The sequence below is a fragment of the Ursus arctos genome, unplaced genomic scaffold, assembly GCF_023065955.2.
Source record: "Ursus arctos isolate Adak ecotype North America unplaced genomic scaffold, UrsArc2.0 scaffold_24, whole genome shotgun sequence".
NCBI lineage: Eukaryota > Metazoa > Chordata > Mammalia > Carnivora > Ursidae > Ursus > Ursus arctos.
The window spans coordinates 31,216,298-31,240,475 of NW_026622919.1; the positions used below are offsets into that span (position 1 = coordinate 31,216,298).

At 50.1% G+C, this 24,178-nt stretch overlaps 1 protein-coding gene across 2 annotated transcripts; it reads left to right on the plus strand.

The window, feature by feature from the left end:
- The first annotated feature begins 872 nt into the window (after positions 1-872).
- LPO (lactoperoxidase) lies at positions 873-22,381 on the plus strand. Of its 2 annotated transcripts, XM_026517430.2 has the most exons (12): positions 873-948; positions 2,082-2,169; positions 6,421-6,581; positions 8,121-8,238; positions 8,646-8,775; positions 9,538-9,744; positions 10,979-11,303; positions 13,429-13,589; positions 19,790-20,042; positions 20,894-21,067; positions 21,750-21,987; positions 22,174-22,381. In XM_026517430.2, the coding sequence occupies exons 1-12, from the start codon at positions 873-875 to the stop codon at positions 22,379-22,381; spliced, it is 2,139 nt and encodes a 712-aa protein (XP_026373215.1). The 2 variants fall into 2 exon arrangements, with proteins under 2 accessions (XP_026373215.1, XP_026373216.1); XM_026517431.2 differs by lacking the exons at positions 2,082-2,169; positions 6,421-6,581.
- The last annotated feature ends 1,797 nt before the right edge of the window (positions 22,382-24,178 follow it).

Genomic DNA, 24,178 nt, shown 5'->3' on the forward strand with positions numbered 1-24,178 from the left:
CACAGCATCATCCCATCTGCATGCCATGGGCACTTCGCTGGGCTGGGGCTAGAATCTCTCAAAAGATATTTTGCTTCTGTTCCACCAAACCTCATGAACACTCTAAACCCCAAAGCCCCTCATCAGCAAACAAAGCTGCATGAATTTTAGTTTGATGACTTAGGTTCAGGGTTAAAGCTCACAATGAAGGGGTTAATCTGAGAGCTGGAATCTCTCCAGGTGGCCTGGAACAAGCTGTGGGCTCAGGGGAACCCTGAGCTTTGTCACAACTTCCATTCTTATGCTCCCATCAAATTGGCTTTTTGAGGAAGAGGGAAGCCCCTGCTGATTTCTGAAGGGAGGAGCTGAGTGTCTGCTGCTCAGTCACACTCCCCTGATGCAATACATCCTCAAGGGAAGGAGGGAGGGGAGCTCCAAAGCCGTGTTCCAGGTTTGGTAACAGCATTTCTCCCATCTGTGACAAGACAGGTGCAGGATCTCAGGTCACAGACTGTCAGGGCAGAAGCAGACATCCTGGGTCACTTGGTCTGACTCCCTCACTTGGCAGGCCAGGGGCCCAGAGATGTTAAGTAAGCTGCCCGATGTCACAGAGCTAGTTACAGCAAATGCAGAGGCACAACTCAGGACCTCCTGACCCCGAAGCCTGAGCTCTTTCCCTTCCAGCTCTGCCTCTTTCCATGTCTGCCAGTACCTGGCATGGGTCTGCATGGATGGTAGGTGCTTTGTTACTGTGGTTTCCCCTTCTCTGCTCCAATGTGAGGGCATCTGCTGTTCCCTGGGCCTTCTCTGCTTTACCATCCCCTTTCTGTGACTAAGTCCCTCCCATGCGAGCTCTACAAGGCTCACACATGATCCTGGGTCTCATTTCAGCAATGCGGGTCCTCCTCCATCTCCCAGCCCTTTTAGCTTCCCTGACCTTGCTCCAGGCTGCAGCATCGGCCGCAAATGGTAAGTGTCTCCCTGTATGGGTTTTCTGGGGCTGCTGTAACAAAGGACCACAAACTAGGTGGCATAAGACAACAGAAATTAAGGGGCACCTGGGTGACTCAGTTGGTTAAGTGGCTGACCCTTGATTTTGGCTCAGGTCATGATATCGGGGTCCTGGGATCGAATCCCACATCGGGCTCCACGCTCAATGGGGAGTCTGCTTCAGGATTCTCTCTCCCTCTCTCTCTGGCCCTCCCCCCACCTCTGGAATAAATGAATCAATCTTAAAAAAAAAAAAAAGACAACAGAAATTATTTTCCCACAGTGCAGGAGGTTAGAAGTCCAAAACAAAGGTGTCGGCAGAGTCCTGTTCCACTGAAGGCTCTAGAGAAGAATCCTTCCTTCCCTCTTTTTAGCTTCTGGTGGCTCCAGCAATTCTTGGTACTCCTTGGTACAGCTGCATCAGTCCAACCTCTGCCCCTGTCTTCACACACTTCTCTATGTGTATCCTCTTCTCTTGCTGAAAGGCCACCAGTTACTGGATTTAGAGCCCACCCTAATCCCATACCCTCATGACCTCATCTGAATTAATTACATCTGCAAAGACCCTATTTCCAAATAGGGTCACATTCTGAGGTTCTAGCAATACATGCATTTTGGGGGGGAACACCATTTAGCCCACCAGACTTGCCCTGTTCAGAGAATGTGTCCTGCCCCTCATGCTCCAGACCCCAATACAAGTGAAAACAAGAAGCAATCCTACCTCTACCCTATGCCATCCCCTTCTCTACTTCGGGGCCCTGATCAGCTAAGCCCTCTGATGGGCTTAAGCATCTGTCTCACCAAGAACCAGAAAAATCCCCACAGCCCAGTAGCCCGAGCCAACCTGAAGGGTCACCCACCTTAATCCCAGCCCTGGGTATTCTAGTAGACTCCTGAGGAGAAATTTTGACATCTTAGCAAGGCTCAGAGAGTATTCTTCCTATTCTGTGCTTTTTTTCCCCTTGAGGATTCTTGTGAATGCTTCCTAATCTCAATCTTCTGCCTGCTCAGATTTGAGGGGTGGGGTAATGGCTGAGAAAGAGGGAGACAGAAGCGGAGGGTATCTCAAAGGAATGGTGTCAGATGCTCTGTTCCTTGCCCTCCCCCCCAAGCACCGCCCACCAGGACTGCTGCCATCTCGGATGCTGTGAGTCAGGTCAAGGTCCAAGTGAACAAGGCCTTCCTGGAATCCCGGACCAGGTACGTGAGATGCACACACAGCATACCGCCCCTTCTAGGCTTCCTGTTAGTGACAAGCACACCCGGGCCAGCCTGACAAGCCAGTGGGCCAAGCAGTTGTATGAGCGGCACTACCACCGCCCCACCTCCTTGGCTCACCGCGTGCGGCAAGTAGAAATAATAGCTCACAAGTCCTAAAAATCCCGAGCCTGTAAATCACCTTGAAGAGAATGTCTGATGTAATCCTATAAGTACTTTCTTCCACGTGGCCAAATGTTTCTTTGGGTCACGCATTCCAGAGTCTCAGAAAGCTTGTAGGTACAATTTCTCCATTCCTTCAGCTAATATTGACTGACGTCAGTCCGGTTCCCTGGGAGCAGAATCTGAGACGTGGACTCACGTGTAGGTGACTTACTAAGGCGTGCTCTCAGGAAAGCCGTGGATGAAGTGAGGGGACGAGACGGAGAGGTCAAAGGAAGAAGTGGAGCAAGGACTGGCTCAGTAATCACACCAGAAGGGCTCAGCTGTGAGCCTTCAGCGGCTGCACCCAGGATGGCTAGGGCTGCAGCACCCCAGCCCCATAAAATGATCCGAGGGTGCTTGGGGACCCCACAGGGTACCAGCAGAGTGAGCCACCCTCCAACCACATGAGGGGCTGGGACCTCTGAAATAAGCAACGCAGACCGGGTCCCTGCCCTCAGGAAGCTCGTCCAGCTAAAGGCGGACAAACAAGAACAGCCATTGTGTTGAGCAGAAAGCCACCATATTCCTTCCTCTTGCCGTCCCTTTGTGCTAGAACTGGGCCTTCCTTCCTCCTTGGCCTTTGAATATACTCCCAAGCAGTCCCAGAACTGTTCTGCTGACTTTTAGATGACAACATGTCTTCTGGTCACTTCTAGGCCCAAGAACAGTGTCCTTTCAGGAATTCAAATGTCAGCAGCGTAAGGAGACCAAGCCCAGAGCTTCTCACGTCCCTCAGCTCAGAGCTGCATTAGGTTTATAGTGAGAGAGGGAGCACGGTCTGCTCATCCCTCTTTCCTGGGCTCCTTCCTACCCCCCCCCCAGCACAGATTTCTGACTCCATAGGGGTTAAGTTGGGGAAGGGAGGAGAGATGCCAGAGGCAAGGTCTAAGTCAGCTCACAACTTAGTGCCTTGGGGGAGTCAGAAGCTCTTCCCCACCTCGGGCAATTGTCAGCTCTCTCGGAGATTCTGCTGCAGCTCCCTGACCCAGAGAACTTTCTGGCTAGTAGCTTACAGCTCCAGCCCTCAGCCCAGAAGCATCTGGCTCACTGTCTCACCTCCCCGCCCCCTCCTGAGTCAGGTCCCTTTTAAGCAGGCTCCAGAAGACTAAAGGCTTTGCCCCGCTGCCAGAGGATGTGTGGATCTTGCCCAGGGCTGCCCTGTCTGGCTCACTCTTTCAGGTGCATAGTCCAGCCACCACTTCTTGAGGCTCTTTGGGCAGGTATCAACCACTGGCCATGACTCTAGGACACACAGTCAGGCCCTCCTCTTGAGGCCCTTGTCGCCAGAATTAATGCACAGAGGAAGCCCCATGGTGGCAGCAGGGAAGTGCCTGGGACTTCAGCAACCATCTCCAAATGAACATTCTCTCTCCCTCCTTAACTTCAATCCTTGTATAGCCCCAAGGTGGGGTTAGAGTAAAAGCCACAAAATCAGGGTTCCTCACCTCCTTTGTAAGTTGTGCCCAGGATGACCAGGCCTGCTTTGAGATTCATCCCCACTGGTTAGTTCTTGGACTCGGGGACCTCATGGAGACATGAAGAATCGCACGGAAACATCTCCTTACACGAACACAACCCAACGAGTCACGATTTGTGAAAAGGACAATGAGGGAAATACACAGAGCAACGGTTGCTACTGTGGGTCAGGGATCAGGGAAGCCTGCTGAGGATGAGAAGCAGCCAGCCATGTAGAGAGCCAGCGGGATAGCATCCCCGGGGCTGGGAGGGGCAAAGGCACATGTGGTAAGGCAGCAAAGAGGCTTGGGGGGCTAAGAAGGCCAATGCTGGTGGAGGTGGTTGGCAAGGAGGAGCACATACTGGTGAGAGAGAGAGGTGCGTCCTGAGGGCCATAGAGTCAGAAAGCAGATCAGTGGTTGCTGGAGGGAGAGGGGGAGCAGGGGAGGAATTGGAATGACTCCAATGTTTGGGAGCTAGACAGAGGCAGTGGAGGCGCGACATTAGGAGCACGTGTGCAGTAAGCAGATGGTTCATCCCTGTCCCGGGGTAAGCTGATGAAGGGCTTTACCACGCAGAGTGCCAGGGTCTGCTTTTCCTTTTAAAAAGTTCACTGCAGCAGCTGCGTGGGGACGGACAGGACACGGGGAGGGGGATGGGAGCAGAGGCAGGAGGCTGCTGCAGCCGTCCGGATGGGACATGATGGTGGCCAGGGTGAGGGTGCAGGCATGCAGATGGATAGACTTCTTTCCAAACCCTGACTGCCCCACGGAGCCCAGCCCTGAGCAAAGGAGGAGGCAAGTCCCTTGGGGGGTCTGCCCTCAGGCAGGAGGGCTACGCAGAGCTCAGGGCAGAGGAGGCGGGACGAGCACAGAGAACCTTGCGTGAGACCTTCCGGGTGGAGCCCTGCAAGGCCCAGCACCCCACCTTGTTTCTGGGGTGGGGGGTCCCTTTGGGTCCTGGCTCGTGAGGTTGATGGCGCTGATGTCAACACACGTGAGCATTTATTCTATGCCTGAAACAGCTCCGGCGCTTTACACTCCCTCCTCCCCACAGTCCTATGAAGAGCTCACTTGACCTATATGAAGTCGCTTGTTGTTGAGGTCAAAATGATTAAACAGCGTGGTTCAGCCCAAGTTACTGTCATTATCCTCATTTATGGATAAGGAAGCTGGGTACGGAGAGGTTGAGTAACTTGCCCAGGGCATGCAATTAGTTCAGTGGCAGGCGTCGAAACAGGAGTCAGAACAGCCAGAGTTCAACTCTTGTTTCATAAGCTCAAACTCTCGGCCAGTGCTGGCCGACAGAACATTCTGTGATGATGACACATTCTATATCGGTGCCGTTCAATACGGGAGCCACGAACTACACATGGCTCCTGAGCACTTAAAATGTGGCTAGTGCCGGTGAGGAACTGAATGTAACTTCATTTTAATGAAGTTCCATTTAAATAGCTACACGTGGCCAGCGGTTACCGTATTGCACAGGGCGACACTCTGGGCCACGGGGCCAGGCTGTCTCTGCCACAGCAGCCAAAAGACAGTCGGGTTTCTTTTCTTAGGTTCTTTTTTTATTGAGGTTGGGGGAGGCTGGTCGGGATAAGGCCTGCTAATTAGGGCCCAGTCATCACAGTTGTCCTTGTGCCTGTCCCACGTGCCCAGGAAGTCCCTAGGCTGAGACACCATGCCCCTCATTCTTGAAACAGGTAAGAACCTGATCCATAGTGACAGCCCAGGTATTGCGGCCAGTGAGCTATCCCCCCAAAACCAGAGCTGTCTTTTGTGAGAATCTGAACCGCTTCCAAAATCTCAGAGTCTTAGAGCCATAGACATTCTCTCGCAGAACCCTTCCTCTCCCACCTGAGGGGACTGAGGCCCAGGGAGGGGGTGGTGGATTCTCACGGAGGGACTTTCCTGACCCCACCTTGCACTCAGTCACCTCTGTGTGTCACAAACTTCTTAGGAGCAGGGATTTGGGCTTCTCATTTTACACATTTACACGTGGGAAATTAAGAATAAAAAGGCTGAACATCTTGCCCCAAAAATGGTCCGCAAGAGGCCGGATGCTACAGCCACGTGCAAACAAACCCCACACAGCCCTAGGGCTACATGCAACTGAGGATGTTTCCATGGGAAGAACTATAGGCCCGTAGGCTTGCTAGTTCTCGAATTCTCGGTCCACACGGTTTGACGAGATGCCAGCTACATGGGCAGGTGTTCCTCAGTCTGAATCAGTACATCTGGGCTTGGGTGCTTTTAAGTTTCCCCCACTGAGTCTGACCCAGCCAGCACAGCTACAACCCTCAGCCTCTGATTCAGGAAGCGCTCACCTCCATCGGTCTGCCCTTTCTCAGAACCGGACACACTCAGAGACACACTGTAACTTCCTCCTCCCAGAAGAGATTTTCCAGAGGCATCCGAAGGGAAATGAGAAAAGAGCACAGGGAGTGCCTGTCTCCTGCGTGCTGCCCACACCCCCTGTGGCTCCTCCCCAGATACACATCCCCTCACACCCCTTCTACAGGGTCGGACTCGAGGGGCCAGCTCATGACTCTCCCATTGCTCTCCGCCATAGGCTGAAGACGGCCATGAGCTCTGAGGAGCCCACCACGCGACAGCTCTCGGAGTACTTCAAGCATGCCCGAGGCCGGGCGCGCACAGCCATCCGCAACGGGCAGGTGTGGGAGGAGTCCTTAAAGAGACTGAGGCAGAAAGTGGCCCTGACCAATGTCACAGGTACAGAAAACCCACCGACCCTCTGACGGCAGGAAGGGGCCGTCTCTCCACAGGAGAGAGCAGGAGACATCGATAGCTGCATTCCTATTAGGAGCACCTTGCAGGAGGGGCCCTCCCGGCTTCTCAGAGCCGTATCTGCAGAGTGAGGAGGGGCAGAGAGGACAGCTATGCCAGTGGGGGGTGGGGGGTGGGGGGGTGTTTGGCCGAGAAAGGAACACAGGCCCAGCACGGTCACGTTGCCAACTCCAAATGAGGGGACATTCATGCTCTTTGTATAATGCCATCTGTAAGGCCTCTGTCCAGAGGAAGTGCTAAAGTCAATAAACATGGGCTCCCTGTCCCAAACCACGGAGCCACCACTACAGTCTATAAAGGAGACATTTAAGCCACCTGTATCAGGGGATTTACTGGGATTATGTCACAGGAGATGAGATTTCCATCTTGTTTCTTGAGCTGAAACAATGAGGTAATGGATTGATCATGACTTCCTCCAACCCGTCCACTGCCCCCCCCCCCCGCCCCCGCCACCGGCCAAATGTCGTAGCTCTTCAAGGGTTTTGTCCCGACCAGAGAAGAGCCTGCAGGTTCTCCCTGGGAAAACATCAAGTCCGGGAAGGTAACTGGCCTAGGACTTGGGCAAATTCCAAAGTTCCAAAAGAAGAAAACTGGGACAAGTGGGGAGAAGTAGGAATCACTTTGAGACTCTGAGGTTCCCTTGCCTCTCTCCCATGCAGGCACCAGGATGCATCACGGGCTGCATTAGGAGGTTAGCAGTTCCCTCCATTCCATGCCTCGGATGCCTGAAGCCCCCCTTTATGTTACTTCTCCCAAGAGCTCAGTGCTGCTCACTTGAAAATTCCCTATCCCTTCCCAACATCTTCCTTATCTAGATTCCTGCTTGCTTGGTACTTTATTTTTTTTTTTTTTAAAGATTTTATTTATTTACTTGACAGAGAGAGACAGCCAGCGAGAGAGGGAACACAAGCAGGGGGAGTGGGAGAGGAAGAAGCAGGCTCCTAGCGGAGAAGCCTGATGTGGGGCTCGATCCCAGAACGTTAGGATCACGCCCTGAGCTGAAGGCAGACGCTCAACGACTGCGCCACCCAGGTGCCCCTTGCTTGGTACTTTAGATGTCAGTGAAGCTTTAGAAGAAAAGCGGTTTTATCAAACTAATTCATACTAACAGGGGCTCGACCTCTCAGGGGCATTTTCATTCTAAAAGAAAGATCTGTTGATTCGAATGACCTGCTAAATAAAGAATCATTAACAATTCTGGGGAGTTTCACAATAACTATCTGTGTGGCCTCGGGCAAGTCTCTTGAGCACTGTGGCCTCAGTTTCTTATCTGTAAAATGGGAATTAAAATTCCACTTTAATGAGTTGTCAGGATGAACAAGAAACCACCTGAGAGTTCCTTCCCTAGAACATAGACATGTATTCCAAGAAATGTAGGTTCACCTCTGGTTTCGGTGTCCTGCCTCCCCCAAGTGCCCCAGAATGGAGAAAGAACTCAGCCGCTTGGTGTCCCTTCTGTTTCAGACCCCAGTCTGGACTTGACTGCACTGTCTTCGGAGGTGGGCTGCGATGCCCCTGTTGCTGTGGTGAAATGTGACGAGGACAGTCCTTACCGAACCATTACAGGAGACTGTAATAACAGGTGAGTGGGCATGGGCAGGTGTGGGGGACAGCCCCTCCCGATGGCCATGCCCAGCCCACCCGCTCCTGCCCAGCCGGGGGTTTGGCCGCTTGGGTGTTCCAGGCAGAGCCCCCACTGCCCGACCCTCCTGCGCCTGCAGCCCCCCCCCCCCCGGAAACCGTCCTACTGGAACCCTCCCCCGAACTCCCGCATCTTCTAAAAGGGCCTCTGTATCCCACCGGCAGCGCAGCCCCGCGCCTTCGCGGCGGACGCAGTTCAGAAACCCCACATTCGAGAGGCCTCTCCTCCGCGCCCCCTTTCCCGCGGGAGGCTCCGACTGCTGCCGCACCGGGTTCCACGGGCTTGGCGGAGAAGCCGAGCCCGCAGCTGCCGGGCCGAGGCTGAGCGCGGGTCTTGCTCGGTTTCAGGAGGAACCCCGCGCTGGGCGCCGCCAACAGGGCGCTGGCGCGCTGGCTGCCCGCCGAGTACGAGGACCGGCTCTCCCTACCCTTCGGCTGGACGCCGGGGAGGACGCGGAACGGCTTCCCCGTCCCGCTGGTGAGGGCGCGCCCGAGGTGGGCGGGAGCCCGGAGCACCAGGGGGCGGCAGGGCAGCCAGAGGGGCGCGGATGCGCCCCCAAACACACGTGGAAAGGAAGGAGAAAGGTGGAGGGCAGAGGGTGCGAGGCGGGGCCGCAGCGGGAGATGGAGATTTGGACTGGTTCCCCGGTCGTGGTCCCCAAAGTTCCACCAGAGGGCAGCAGAGCCCTGAGCCCGGAGCCCAGCCACGCGGTGGTCGCGCCCGGGCTGCCCACAGGCCAGATACCCTGGGGTGTCCCAGGCAGATGGCCTCCCTGCCCCATCCTGCCCGCGCTTGCCCCGCCCCCGCCCCTGGGGTGCATCAGCTGTTGCTTGCCCGGAGGTCCTATCTGTGGGCCTCATCGGAGTTGGCAGCCCCTCCCCAGAGTCCCTCTCCTATTGCCAGACACCTGGCACCTTAGTGACACTTCAGGAGCCTGTCTTTGTTTTCCCTTTCCATAGTGAAAAGGGCACTGGCCTGGCAAGCCATCAAGTCACACACACCCGTGTTCAGGCCCACCCCTACCCCTTCGCAGCTGCAGCACTGCTGGGAATTGGCCTGGCCTCTGCAGGACTTAGTGTCCTCGCCTACGGGATAGGTGTAATGCCACCCACCTCACAAACTTGTCATGGGGATTAAATGGACCTGTCATACCCGAGGTACACCACAAGCTGCATTTGAATCTGCTCCTCAAAGCTCCTCTTCCTCCAATCCTTCCTCCCCTTCTCTCTCCGCCCACAGGCCCGCGAGGTATCCAACCAGATCCTAGACTACCTGAATGAGGAGGGTGTTCTGGACCAAAACAGGTCCTTGCTCTTCATGCAGTGGGGTCAAGTTGTGGACCATGACCTGGACTTTGCCCCCGACACCGAGCTGGGTAGCAGCGAGTACTCCAAAGCACAGTGTGACAAGTACTGTCTCCAGGGAGACAACTGCTTCCCCATCATGGTAGGCCCCTCCAGCTGTCCGTGACAACCCTCCCGCCTCCCTGCCAGAGCAGACATTCCCAGCTGATCAGCCAGGTGCCCAGGATAGCTCTCCAGTGCTGACTTGACGGCTTCCCAAACCTCACACACCCATTCACTCACCCATGCATTTAGTCCATAAATAGACATTAATTATCAACTCCATGCCAGGCAGTGTACTAAGCACTGGGGATCCAAACACTGTTCCTTTCCTCAAAGACCGAGAGCCTCTGTGGGAAATGGACAAGGAAGCACTAATGGAAAAATTGGGGGAGCTCTGGGGAGGGTCGTCTCCGTGCCTGGCCCAGGAGCATTGGCATCACCTGGGGACTTATTAGGAGAGCAAAATCTCAAGCCTCATCCCAGACATGAGGAAGCAAAGTCTACATTATACCAGGATCCCCAGGACATTCTTTTTATACACAGTGAAGTTCGTAGCACGCTGCTGTACGTCGCCGTGGGGTCTGGGAAGGCTCCTCCCAGAAAGAGCTGCGATTTGATGGATGAATCCGAGTGAGGCAGGGATTTGTGGGGCTTTCCAGAGGGAAGAGAGGAATTTGCCATGGTGCCCCATTTTCTTCTTATTCATGGATTTTACAGTTCGAGAGTGATTTATTCACTCGAATCAAGGCTATGTGCTGTGGTATGAAGAACATAAGCTGTGGACTGAGGTCAATCTAGATCGGAATCCCATATGTTTCCCTTCCAGTTTCTAAGTTCTTAGGCAAATTACTTAACTTTTCTGAGCCTCAGTTTTCTCACCTGTAAAATGGGACTGAATTATCTACGTTACATTTTTTGAAGACCAAAGTGAGATAAGGTATGCATAATACATAGCACGTGTTAGGTCCAAAATAAATAAATGGTAGCTGTTGTTAGTAGTGATTATTAACAGGGCCTTTCCTAGCTCATGTCCTGCTTCCCTGTCCAGGGATCTCAGGACTCCCTCCCCACCAAAAATGTGGCACCTTTGCAATGAAAGATTGAATGATTCCCCTCAGCCTTTTTATACAGTGGATGTAATGAACTTCAGGACATTGTGGCCCAGGGCGTACGGCATCAGCAGGAGGCATCTGGAGTCAGTGTCTGGTCCCACGGTCGCAGGAGGTCTCCATCAGCATCTTTGCTGGCTGCATCCAGACCCGCCCTGGGGAGAGGTTGCCAAGTCCCAGCTGTACCACCTCTGTGCAGTCACCTACCCCCCAATCTCTCCACAGTTCCCTCCCAATGACCCTAAGTTGAGGACTCAAGGCAAGTGCATGCCTTTCTTCCGAGCTGGGTTCGTCTGCCCCTCTCCACCTTACCGGTCCCTGGCTCGAGATCAGATCAACGCTCTGACCTCCTTCCTGGATGCCAGCTTCGTATACGGCCCCGAGCCCAGCCTGGCCAGCCGCCTTCGCAACCTCAGCAGCCCACTGGGCCTCATGGCTGTGAACCAGGAGGTCTCTGACCATGGGCTGGCTTACCTGCCCTTTGACATCAAGAAGCCAAGCCCCTGTGAGTTCATCAACACCACCGCCCGAGTGCCCTGCTTCCTGGCAGGTGAGTCTAGGCTGGGAACAGAGGGACCCAAGGACTGGGAGCAGAGAGAGACCAAAAAAAGTACTAGGCAGCTTCCAAGGAGGCTTTGCCACTGGCTCTTCTCCTTTGACTTCTGGAAAAAAATGCAACGAAGCCCCCACTGCCTCTGGCACTGGTCCAGGACTGGCAGAAAGGCCCAGATGAATACAAAATCTAAGAACATGTGTTCTTAGAACAAAACTATAAAAATTAGAAAAAAACTATAAAAAAAAATTCAGTCCAGAGAAGCACAAATAAGAAAATCCACAAAACCCCGCCACCCACAGATAATCATTAACATTTTTAATGCCCATTTTTCCAGGTTTTTAAAAAAAATCATAGATATAGTTCTACACTGTTTTACCCAATTGGGGTTATACTATCAGTTATGTTCTTTTTTTTTTTAAGATTTTATTTATTTATTTGACAGAGAGACAGCTAGCGAGAGAGGGAACACACGCAGGGGGAGTGGGAGAGGAAGAAGCAGGCTCATAGCAGAGGAGCCTGATGTGGGGCTCGATCCCAGAGCTCCGGGATCACGCCCAGAGCCGAAGGCAGACGCTTAACCGCTGTGCCACCCAGGCGCCCCACTATCAGTTATGTTCTATAACCTGATGTCTTCATGTAATGTATCACATCATTAATTACTCTTCTGCAACATGATTTTTACTGGCTGCCTCGTATTCCATGACATATATTATCCTAATTTATTTTATCGACCCTACTTGGAAGTATTTAAATCATTTCTAGTTTTTCTGTGATTTATTGCTGTCTTTTAGGTAATGAACATCCTTGTTGATGAATCTTGGCACTGATTTTTAATAATTTTATTTTTTAAAATTTTTTATTTATTTTTTTAAAGATTTTATTTATTTATTTATTTGAGAGAGACAGAGAGAGCACAAGCAGGGGAAAGGGACAGAGGGAGAAGCAGGCTCTCTGCTGAGCAGGGAGCGCAATGCAGGACTCGATCCCAGGACCCTGGGATCACGACCTGAGCTAAAGGCAGACGCTTAACTGACTGAGCCACCCAGGCGCCCCTCGTTTTTAATAATTGTATTAAGATAACTTCCTAGAGGAGGAAGTTCTAGATTAAGAGGAATGCCTATTTTTAAGGCTTTTTATCCTAGAGGAGGAAGTTCTAGATTAAGAGGAATGCCTATTTTTAAGGCTTTTTATTCTCTCAGCACAAAGCCATACAACCTGTGCACAACCAAAGCCCCCTGATTCTGTTCATTCCAGGGGCCCATGCCCCCCTGATCTGCCCTCAGGCCCTCTGCCTTGGGCATCTGGAGACCTCTCCTCTTCCAAAACTCCACTCTGCGGGACAAACCCGCTGCCCACCCAGACATGGCAGAAAGCCAGTCCACAGGCCCAGACCTCTTGGGTGGATCTCTTGGATTCCGCGTTCACACGTATCTCACATCAATCCAGTTACAAGCCCGAACCCTTTCCTGTTTTCCACAAAAATATCCGCAAAGATCAAGCGTTTGTGAATTTAATAGACTTTTCCTGAAGATTAGAGGACACAAAGTGTCCCCTTGTGAAACATCTGCTCTTCTGCCAGTTAACTAACCCCCACCATCCTGTGCCTCCCCTCTTTCCTTTCTCCCAGCAGCCCCACCTCTCGAGTCTTCTCCCGTTGTTGCATGGAGAAATTCGACCCTGCCCACGTGCCTGCCCTCAAACCTGCATTCCTAAAACTTTCGAAGTTGCTCCACACAAAAAGCCCCTGTTAATTTGTACTGCCCCATGTTAGAGGGCAGTTGGGGTTGTAATTAGCAAAATTTTACTTTTCAACGTCATCTGCAGTTTTAGCACAATCTTGCGCGGTCCGCCTTATTATCCCCATTCTCACAGAGACCGAGGCTTAGAAGTGCCAAGTAACTTGTCCAAAGTGACTCAGCTAAAAATCGTGTGTGTGAAGCTGAGATTGAAACCTATGAATCCCCACCCCATCCCTTTCCACTTGACTTCCCTTAGGTTAACTGGAAGGAGGGGCTTAGGAGAGGGTCCCTCAGGGGCACTACCATCTATTTCTTTGTGCAGGTTACTGGGTTCTGGGGCTGCTCCAGGGAACCAACCTTCCTGCCTTCTGGGCTTTCAGGAGATTCCCGAGCCTCTGAGCAGATCTTGCTGGCCACTTCCCACACCCTCTTTCTCCGAGAGCACAACCGGCTGGCCAGAGAGCTAAAGAGACTCAACCCTCAGTGGGATGGAGAGAAGCTCTACCAGGAAGCCCGGAAGATCCTGGGAGCCTTCGTGCAGGTACGGAAGCCCAGGAGCACTGCCTCCCACGCCCACCTGGCCACCGCCCCTGGCTCTGCCCCCTTCTCCCTTTCCCCACCTCCACTTCCCCTTCTCTGCCTCTGCTGCTTCTTTCCCGCCCTCCCTTTCAGTGTCTTTAGTTTCTTTGCCCCAAAATGAATCCCCGGATTCAGAGTGCCGGAGAGTCATGTTATGTTGGTCACTCAGGTGCCATCACTGGGACCAAAGTCTCCATCACTCCTGGGACTGTCACTCAGCATCTAGGTGGGTTATTTCAGTTGGAATCTCTTCTTTTTAAGGTCTTCACACCCAAGTCACAGGTTACAAGCATTGTCCATTGCTATAATAGGTTGGCTGATTGACTAGCTAGAATTAACTGGGCACGTCTTTAAGCATTTTTTTTTTTTAAGTTTGGGGACCTTTTTTTTTTTTTTAAGATTTTATTTATTTATTTGACAGAGAGAGAGAGACAGCAAGAGAGGAAACACAAGCAGGGGATGTGGGAGAGGGAGAAGCAGGCTTCCTGCCAAGCAGGGAGCCCGATGCTGGTCTTGATCCCAAGACCCTGGGATCATGACCTGAGCCGAAGGCAGACGCTTAACGACTGAGCCACCCAGGTGCCCCATTTTTTTGAAATAAGTACAGATTCTTAGGAAGTTGTAAACCAACAGCGCATGCACCCAGCCTCCCCCAGTGCTGATGTTTTGCATGACCATGGTACGACATCAAAAGCAGGACACTAACATTGACACAAACCAAAGGTCTTATTCAGATTTCACCAGTTAGAAATGCAATTGTGTGTGTGTGCGTGTGTGTGTGTGTCTGTGCAATTTTATCACATGGGTAGTTTCATGTAATCACCACCACAATAAAGATACTTCACTCAACCATCACCACAAGACTCCCTCCTGCTACCCTCTGACAGCCACACCCACCTGCCCCCTTCCAGGTCCCTATCCCCTGGCAATCATTCATCTGCTCTCCATCTGCACAGTTATATTATTTCGTGAATGTTCCATAGATGAAACCATGCAGTATGTATCCTTTCGAGATTGGCTCTTTACATTCGGCATAATTGCCCTGAGGTCCATCCAGGCTGTCGCAGGTGTGAAGTCCCTTCCTTTTTGTTGCTGAGTAGTATTCCATGGTTGACTTAACCATTCACCCATTGAAGGACATTTGAATTGTTTCCAGTTTAGGGCTTTTAGGAATGAAGCTGTTGTGCACATTTGTGTATACATTTCTACACGAAAGTAATTTGTTCTTTCTGTGGGATATATGCCCACAAGTGCAATTGCTGAGTCATATCGAGAGTCCATTTTTAGTCTTAAAAGGAACTGCCCATCTCTTTTCCAGAGTAGCTGGGCCGTGTTCTGTTCCTGCCAGCCGTGAGTGAATGATCCAATGTCTCTGCAGCCCGACCATTATTTGTTGCCATCATTGTTTTTTCTTTTACCCTTTCTGATAGGTATATAGGGACATTTCACTGTGGTTTCAATTTACATTTCTCTAATGGCTAGTCACGTTGACCATCTTTTCCTGTGCTTATTTGCCATCTGTATATCCTCTTCGGTAAAATACCTGTTCATAGGTTTTGCCCATTTTCAAATGGATTATCTTTTTTTTTTAAGATTTTATTTATTTATTTGACAGAGAGACAGCCAGAGAGAGAGGGAACACAAGCAGGGGGAGTGGGAAAGGAAGAAACAGGCTCCCAGCAGAGCATGGAGTCTGATGTGGGGCTCGATCCCAGGACCCTGGGATCACGCCCTGAGCCGAAGGCAGACGCTTAATGACTGAGCCACCCAGGCGCCCCTCGAATGGATATCTTTTAATGTTAAGTTTTGAGGGTTCTGTACATGTTCTAGATAACAAATCCTCTGTCAGATACGTGACTTGTAAATATTTTCTCCCAATCTCTCTTTCTCTTAACAGGATCTGTTGCAGGGTAAGAATTTTTAATGGTGATGAAATCCAATTAATCCTTTTTTTTCTTTCTTTTTGGTGTTCATTTATAGATAATATGTCATTTCTCTTTGGCAGTATTTAAGATTTTTTGTGTTTATTTTTCAGAAGTTTAATGATAATGCATCTCAGAGTAGACTTCTTTGGGTTTATGATGTTTGGGAGTCTTTGCTGGGTTGTGCTTTTGGTGTCAAGTCTCAGAACTCTTTCTCTGGTCCCAGATCTCAAAGATTTTTCTCTGGCTTTTCCTAGAGGCTTTATAATTTTATGTTTTCCACTTGAGTCCATGATCTATTGGGGGTTAATTTTTGTATAACGTGTGAGGTGTAAGATGAGGCTCATTTTCTTTGGCCTATGGATGTCCAATTGCTCCAGCACCATTTTTTTGAAAAGGCTATCTCTCCTCTATTAAATTGCTTTTGCTCCTTTATCAAAAAGTGTTTGTGCATTTTTATATGAATTTACTTCTGAGTTATCAATTCTATTCCATTAATCTATGCGTCTATTTCTATACCAGCACCACAGTGTTTACTGTGGCTATCCAGTGGGACTTACCATGCGGAGCCACGATTCTTCCAACTTTATCCTTTTTCCAAATTGTTCTGACTATTCTAGGTCTGTCCCTTTACTATATATATTAAAATAAGCTTACCTACGTCTACCAAAAAAAAAAAAAAACAACAACAAAAAACAAAACAAAACAAAAAAAACTTGTTGAGATTTTGATAGGAATTGCATTAAAATTTAGGGAGAATTGACAGCTTTATAATGTTGAGTTTTCCAATCTATACATGCAGTATGTCTAAGTGTTCAGGTTTTCTTTGCTATACTTCCCCAGCATTTGGTAATTTTTATCATACAGATCCTGTACATGCTTTGTTAGATTTATACCTGAATATTTCATTTTCTTTGGAGGAGTCATAAATGGTATTACTTTTTTTTTTTTTTTTACTTAGCTTCCACTTGTTCTTTATCAATGCATGAAAATACAATTGATTTTTGTATGTCGATTCCGTATCATGGCCTTGCTGAATTCAGACAGTTCTGGGAGTTCTTCTCTGGAGTCCTTAGGATTTTCCACACAGAGAATCATGTCATCTGCAGATAAAGACAGTTGTGTCTCTCCTGTTGTAATCTATATATTTTTAAAAATTTCTTTCTCTTGCCCTGTTTCAGTGGCTATAATTTCCAGTGTTGTGTTGCATAAAAGTGGTGAGAACAGACATCCTCGTCTTCCCAATCTTAGAGGGAAAGCATTCTATCTTTCACCATGAAGTATAATGTTGGTTGTAAATCTTCTGTGAATGCTTTATGAAATTGAGGCAGTTCCACTCTCTTCCTAGTGTAAGGAGAGTTTTTTTCATGAATAGATGTTGAATTCTGTCAAATGGTCTTTCTTCATTAATGCAACTTTTCTTCTTTAGCCTATTCCGCTTGCTTCGGGTTTATTTTGCTCTTCCCTCTGGTTTCTTCCAGCACTTGGAAAATGCCGTGCCCCTTTCTTTCTGGCCTCCATGGTTTCAGATGAGAAGCTCCCCATTATTCACATTTTTGTTCATTTATAGATAATGTGTCATTTTTCTTTGGCAATATTTGAGACTTTTGTGTTTAGTTTTCAGAAATTTAATTATAATGCATCTTGGAGTAGATTTCTTTGGGTTGTTATGTTTGGTATTCATTCATCCTCTTGAATCTGTAAGTGTATGTATTTCATCAATTTTGGGAAGTTTCCAGGCATTATTTCTTCAAATACTTTTTCAGCCCCATGCCTTCTCTATTTCTGGGATTCCATTAATACGAATGTTAGATCTTTTGTTATTGTCCCGTAGAGCCCTGAGGTTCTGGCTTGATTGAGGTGTTTGTTTGTTTTGTTTATTTTCTATCACTTAGGTTGAGTAAATTCTATTGATCTGCCTTCAGTTCCACTCTGTCATCTCCACACTCCTGCTGGGTCTTCCGAACAAGTTTTTAATTTTAGTTTGTATTTTTCAGTTCTATCATTTCAGTGTTTCTTTTTTATAAATTCTATTTCTTTGCTGAGATGGTCTGTTTTTTGTTTCAAGGTAACATAGTGGATTGTTGAAGCATTTTTATGAAACTGCTTCAAAATCTTTATCACAGAACCTCAGCATCTGATTCATTTATTTGCATCCGTTGACTGTCTTTTCCCACAAACTGTGGCTTTCCTGGTTCTTGGAGTTATGAGTGATTTTCAATTATATCCTAGACATTTTAGTTATCGCATTAGGAGACTCGTGATCCTATGTAAGTCTGTTTGGGTTCAACATGTAGGCCTGGCATTCTTTTGTGGGCTTTCGTTCCAATAAGAGTTTAGTTTCCCGAGCCCTTGCAATGCTATTCTGGTCTGCTTCATTCTTCCGGTGCCTCTAGGGTTCCCACTCAATGCCTACTGATGCTGTCTGCAAGGCAGGAAGGCACTTTCCTGGCTGCCTTCTGTTGTAGGACGTCATCCGAATAATGAAACGTATCTACCTAAAGATGATCTGAATTAAAGTTTTATATTAGTTTGTTCGGGCTGCCACAATAAAATATCATACACTGGGGGGCTTAAACAACAGAAATTTATTTTCTCCCAGTTCTGGAGTCTGGAAGTCCAAGACCAATGTGTCAGCAGGTTTGGTTTCTCCTGAGGCTTCTCTCCTTGGTGTGCAAATGGCTGCCTTCCCTCTGTGTCCTCACATGGTCTTCCCTCTGTGTGTGAGCCTCCCTGGTGTCTCTCTCTCTTCTTATAAGGACACCAGCCCTATTGGATGAGGACCCCACCCTTATGACCTCGTTTAACCTCAATTACCTCTTTATAGGCCCTCTGTCCAAATATAGTCACATTGGGGGTTAGGGCTTCGACATATAACTTTGCAAGGGGACACAATTCCATCCTTAACAAGGCTTATTGGACTCCAAGAAAAAGAAATCCATTCAGGCTAGTTCAGATGTTTAGTATTAGTTCAATCCTATACATATGTCAAATGGAAGGTGATAAAGGTTTCTTCTGGAACCCCAGGGCAGGGAGTGTAGTTGGGCCTAAGCAAGGGTTGGAGCCAGAGACTGGAAACCATCTGGAATTAGGGCAGCTACTTTCACTCTGCCTCTCCTTCTCCATGCCTTTCTCCACTTCTCTACTGTTCTCCACTCTCTTGTCTCTCTCTTTTTCTCTGTCTTTGTCTTCAGATGGGTTTTCTCTGCTTTTCTGCACATGGTAGCAAATGATCCCCCACATGGCCCCACCTGTCCCCTCAGATCAAGTGCCATCAAACAGTCTAGGACAGTTGCATCCAAAATCTAAATTCCTGAGAGCGAGAATCTGACTCACCAGCTTGGTCTGGTGCCCCAGCTGGGCCAGTCCACCACGGCCAGAGGCAAGTTTCTGTCTCTTGCTGCCTCACAGAGTCTGAGAAGCAGGCTGCCTGCTCCAAGCATGAAATCCCCACAGCCTACGCTGCTGAACAAATTGGAAGCAACCTAAAAGTAAAACAGTAAGAGAAGGATCCATGAATGCAATAGAATATTATGCACATTTAATTACATAATAATTGTGAGCTAGGTAGAAACATGAGAAACTTGAAGCAAAAAAGCAAAATACAAAAGTATGTTTTCTCTAGTATTACAAGTGTGTAAAAATATGTATTGTATAGACAAAAATTAGAAAAAAGAAAAAATTCACATAATTATTGCATTACATGGTGTCATGATTTTTTCTTTTTTCAAATTTTTCTCTAAGTGTGTTAGCTCATTGCTTTGAGTAAAACAAACTGCTCTCTCTATGGCACATCGTTTGTCTCAGAGTTGGAGATGAGGTGAACTTACCCTGTGAACCATTCCTGTGGTTCATCATTCCTTTGGCCCTGGTCCTATGGGGAAAAGTTGAAAGATGTGACATCGTTATGTTCAAGTGACACACAAGGACTGTCACTTTAGCTTCAAGGTCATAGACCTGGAGTGGAGATGACAAAGAGAGTACATGTCTAGTGCTGATTCAAATGACTGATCAATAGGGCCCGTGTTGAGGCAAGTGATGAGTGACCAGCAGAAAGAATGTCATAATCAGTTAGCAACTGTCTGCCATGGTCACGGGAGGGAAATGGGCATGTGTGCTATCCATTTGCCCTCCTAGATTTTTGGCTCTCATCCCTCTTGACCACAGCTCCCTCCAACCTCACTCTGCAGAGGTCTAAGTGTTCTCCCATCCTTTGCTCATGACATGTTTCTCCCCCCAGATTATCACCTTTAGGGACTACCTACCCATTGTGCTCGGTGATGACATGCAGAAATGGATCCCTCCATACCAAGGCTACGACAAATCTGCCGACCCCCGAATTTCCAACGTCTTCACCTTTGCCTTCCGCTTTGGCCACTTGGAGGTCCCCTCCACTGTGTCCCGCCTGGATGAGAACTATCAGCCGTGGGGTCCAGAGGCAGAGCTCCCTCTGCACACCCTCTTCTTCAACACCTGGAGGATAGTCAAAGACGGTACGTCCTTTTAGGGAAGCACTGTCACCTGGAGGTATCACGCTGCGGTCTGCTTCTAGGGAAGCCTGGCTTAGAAGTCAGATGCCAGGAACTTCCCAAGTGACATTGGTGAATTCACCTCACTGAGCCTCAGTTTCTTCATTTGTAAAACAGGGACAACAATGATACCTGTCCCACTAGGATATACAAACAATTCAGTGGCATATATGTGGAGAGCACCCTACAATGGTTTCTGGCACACAGGAGGTGGTCAATAGATATGAGTTATTGTTCTTTCTCTCCTCTGGCCTCCAAGGTGCCTGGGCTTTCCCTGCCTCAGGCTTCTCTGACCGCTGCAGAAAGAATTCATGGGTTTGGTAAATAAATTGCTTTCTGCTCTCCGCTTGGGCTTTCCACCTCCATCAAGTGCCAAAGATTGGGCCCAGCTGCCCTTTATCCTGGGCTGGACTGCATTGAAACTGGCTTTACTTAAGGCCTGACAAGCTGGGGCCATTCTTTATAGCCTTCTGCTACCTCTCCCCATGCTTCAGAGTTCCTCGGGGGAACATGTAGAAGGAGAAAGAGCCGACTCTCTGAGCCAAAGCTCAAAAAACTCCCAAGCTGATATTCCTGCCAGCATCCCAGGAAAGCCCCATTCCCTACCCCCATCCGTACCCCTGCAGGCGGTCTAGATGCCCTCAGCCCCAGCACACCCTGCAGGCTGCACCTTGCTCTTCGCTCCCAGCTGCCAGCCTGAGATGCTCAGTTGGCCCTACTTTTACCTGAGAGGAAACATCTGGCGGAGGGAGGGGTAGCAGTGGAAGACCTCACCCTACCCCGTCCCCAGGATGGCCTCTGGGTCTCCTTTGCAGGTGGAATTGACCCTCTGGTCCGGGGCCTGCTGGCCAAGAAGTCCAAGCTGCTCAATCAGAATAAGATGATGACCAGAGAGCTGCGCAACAAGCTTTTCCAACCCACTCACAAGATCCACGGCTTTGACCTGGCCGCCATCAACATTCAGCGCTGCCGGGACCACGGGATGCCTGGTGAGGGGGCCTGGGTCCTGCCTGGCCCAGGGAACTTTTCCTTACTTTCTGAGGTTCCTGGGGACTCTCTTATAACCCTGGGGATCTGACCAATTCTACAGCAGAAACCAGAGATGCCAGTTTTTGAAAATTTATTTAGTTCATCTGTGAAATGGAATCTTCCATTCTCCTTAATGCAGAGATAAGTGAACATATCTAGTACCATCTTGGAGCTCCTCAAATGAACAAGAGGCCAACAACTGATTGTCAAGCTGGTTTAAAAGCCCAGAAAAACATTAAGAAAGGAGAATAGAGAGAAACCAATGACTTTTGGACCTTTCTTTTGTACCCACGAAAGGCAATTTAATGTAATAATTAAGAGCCAGATGGGCTGGGTTCAAATCCCAGCTGTGCCATTTCCAGTGGTGTGACCTTAGGCAAGTTACTTAACATCTGTGTTCTTCAGTTTACACATTTATGCAGGGCTTAGAATAGTGCCTGGAGTAGTAAGGACCATATAACCTGCCAGGCCTCTCAAGCCTCAAGTAGCACAAATACAAAATAATGGAGCCCTGCCCACCCCGCCCCAGAGGCTATGAGCCCAGACTTTCTGGGGCTGATGGAGCTGGAGCCGGTATGTCCCCAAGGGGGGCTGTGGGTGAGAAGCCCCTGGGATGAGACAGCTTCAGCCCCTCCGCCCTAGGGTACAACGCCTGGAGAGGCTTCTGTGGCCTCCCGCAGCCCCAGACCCTGAAGGAGCTGAATGCTGTGCTGAAGAACAGAAGGCTGGCTGAGAAGCTACTGGATCTCTACGGGACCCCTGACAACATCGACATCTGGGTTGGGGGCGTTGCTGAGCCCCTGGTAGAGAGGGGCCGGGTGGGGTCTCTCCTGGCCTGCCTCCTGGGGAAGCAGTTCCAGCAGATCCGTGATGGAGACAGGCAAGTGAGATCTCGTGAGGAGGGCTGGGGAGAGCAGACCCTTCCCTATGGGCGTCCCAAAGTCCTGTGTGAGGACTTGCCCAGACCTCAGTGTGCTCCCAGCCACCTCCTTCCTTCCCCTTGGGCACGGAGGGCAGGGGGTCCACCCCTGGGCTGTGTGGACAGACCCTGCTTCTGTCTCTGCAGATTCTGGTGGGAGAGCCCTGGGGTCTTCACTGAGAAGCAGCGGGACTCTCTACAGAAAATGTCCTTCTCGCGCCTCGTCTGTGACAACACCCACATCACCAAGGTCCCACGGGACCCATTCCAGGCTAACAGCTACCCCCAAGACTTTGTGGATTGCTCAGCCATTGACAAGCTGGACCTTTCACCCTGGGCCTCCGTGGAGAATTAGGGGTCCAGACTTCCCAGCCTCCCACACTGTGCAGTTGCTCTCCCTTTGGTCCTTGATGCCATTTCAAGCAAGTTCAGTGACCCAGTCCCTTAGAGCTCTGCACCCCATCCCGGCCCTTCTTTTCAGCCGGGTTTCTCTTTACTCGCCAGATGCACACCTCGCTCAAGCCCAAGGCCAGCACCTCAGCCTTCCCAGCTCCTCCACCCGAACCCTGCTGCTCCCACACCATGCCCTCTGTCCGTGGGACGTCGCCCATCCTCTCCCTGCAACATGGCTTGTCTGAAGCCATGGTCGTTGTGCTCTTATCTTTCCACCTCTCCTTTCAAACTAGACTGTAAGCTCCTCGAGCCAGAGACTTCAGTCTGCTTCCGAGTGTCCCCTGTGCCACCCAGCATGACACTCAGCACAGAGCAAGTGCTCAATAAACATCTGATGATTGACTGAAGATAGTTGCAATGACACTATTCCCTTCCAGAAGGCAGCCCTTGGAACCACTGCCAAATAAGTAACCAGATGTGTAGAGTGCACACCGTCTTACCACTACAATGCTGTGTGCACGGGTCTGTGGGGTGAGAAGGTATGGTGTGGTGAGATTTCAGAGTTCTCAGAAAAAAGGAAGAGGCAAGGGGCTCCTGGGGAAAGAAACAATAGCCATAGAGGGAGGCAAGGGAGAGAGTTTGGGGTGTGTCAAGGAATCAAACAGGGAGGACGTCCAAGCCTGGATTCTCCTACAGCTAAAGTTGATTTCCCCTCCAGAAACCCTTCTGGGAGCTACCCTCTTCTTCAAGGGCAGTCATTAGAGGCTATGAGACCTCTGAAGGGGCATCTCCAGAACATTCCTTGCACTGCTACCCAATACATATTCATGTGTTCTTTTAAAATGACCCTCCGGGTAAGGTCGACCTAGCTGGCACCTCCAGGTCCCCTGACTGGTGGAGTGGGGGTGGGAAGCACTTAGCCATCCTGTGGGAAGAGCCCAGGAGCCCGAAGACCTGGGCTGTCATCCTGGCTGTGGCGCCTGCATCTTCGAGTCTCAGATGAGCCCCGTCGCCTCTTTGGCTACCCTCTCAGCATCAGTGAAATGGAGAGTATTTCTCCTGTTATGGGAGGTCTTAGCGTGGCCTGGGGCTCCTATGGGTACATGAGCCTCGGCGTCCTGCACACCTTCAGGCTCCCAGCTAGCTTTCCCCGCTAGCAAGGTGGGCAGTCTGATATGGGGGTCAAGCTCCAGGCAAGGTTATTTGGGCAATAGTCTCCCACCCTTCCCTCAGCTCTGGCCCCGTCCTCCCGGGCCCAGCCATCTGCTGTCCCTGCTCTCAGAAACCCGCTGCATGAAGCCAGACTGAGGAGTCTGCTGTCTCGAAGGCCACCGAACCGCCGTGCCAGGCTGCAGGGATGCATGATCCAGAGGCCCCTGTCTGCTGGGAAGGACGTAACTTCCCATCACACCTCTGTTCTTCCTCTCCTGCAGGACAGCCTTGTGTCCCCTCCATCTCCCAGTCCCTGACACAGGCCTGACGCAGAGTGAGCGCATAGCAGATGTTTGCCAGAGCAGGAAGGAGCGTAAGGGCTTGGCGACCAGTTTCTATTCTCTGGGGTGGTGTGGGGGGAAGGTGAGGCAGGACTGTCTGCTCGGTTTGACCTGGCCCGGGGGCCCCTAGAACTGCCTGCCTGCCATGTGTGCACCAAAGGATGACTCCCGGATACCCTCACCCCCATTTTGGAGGCACGGACCACACTTGTTCAAATTCAGAAGCCAGAGCAAGCCTCATACTGAGGCCCCAGCCCCTTAACAGA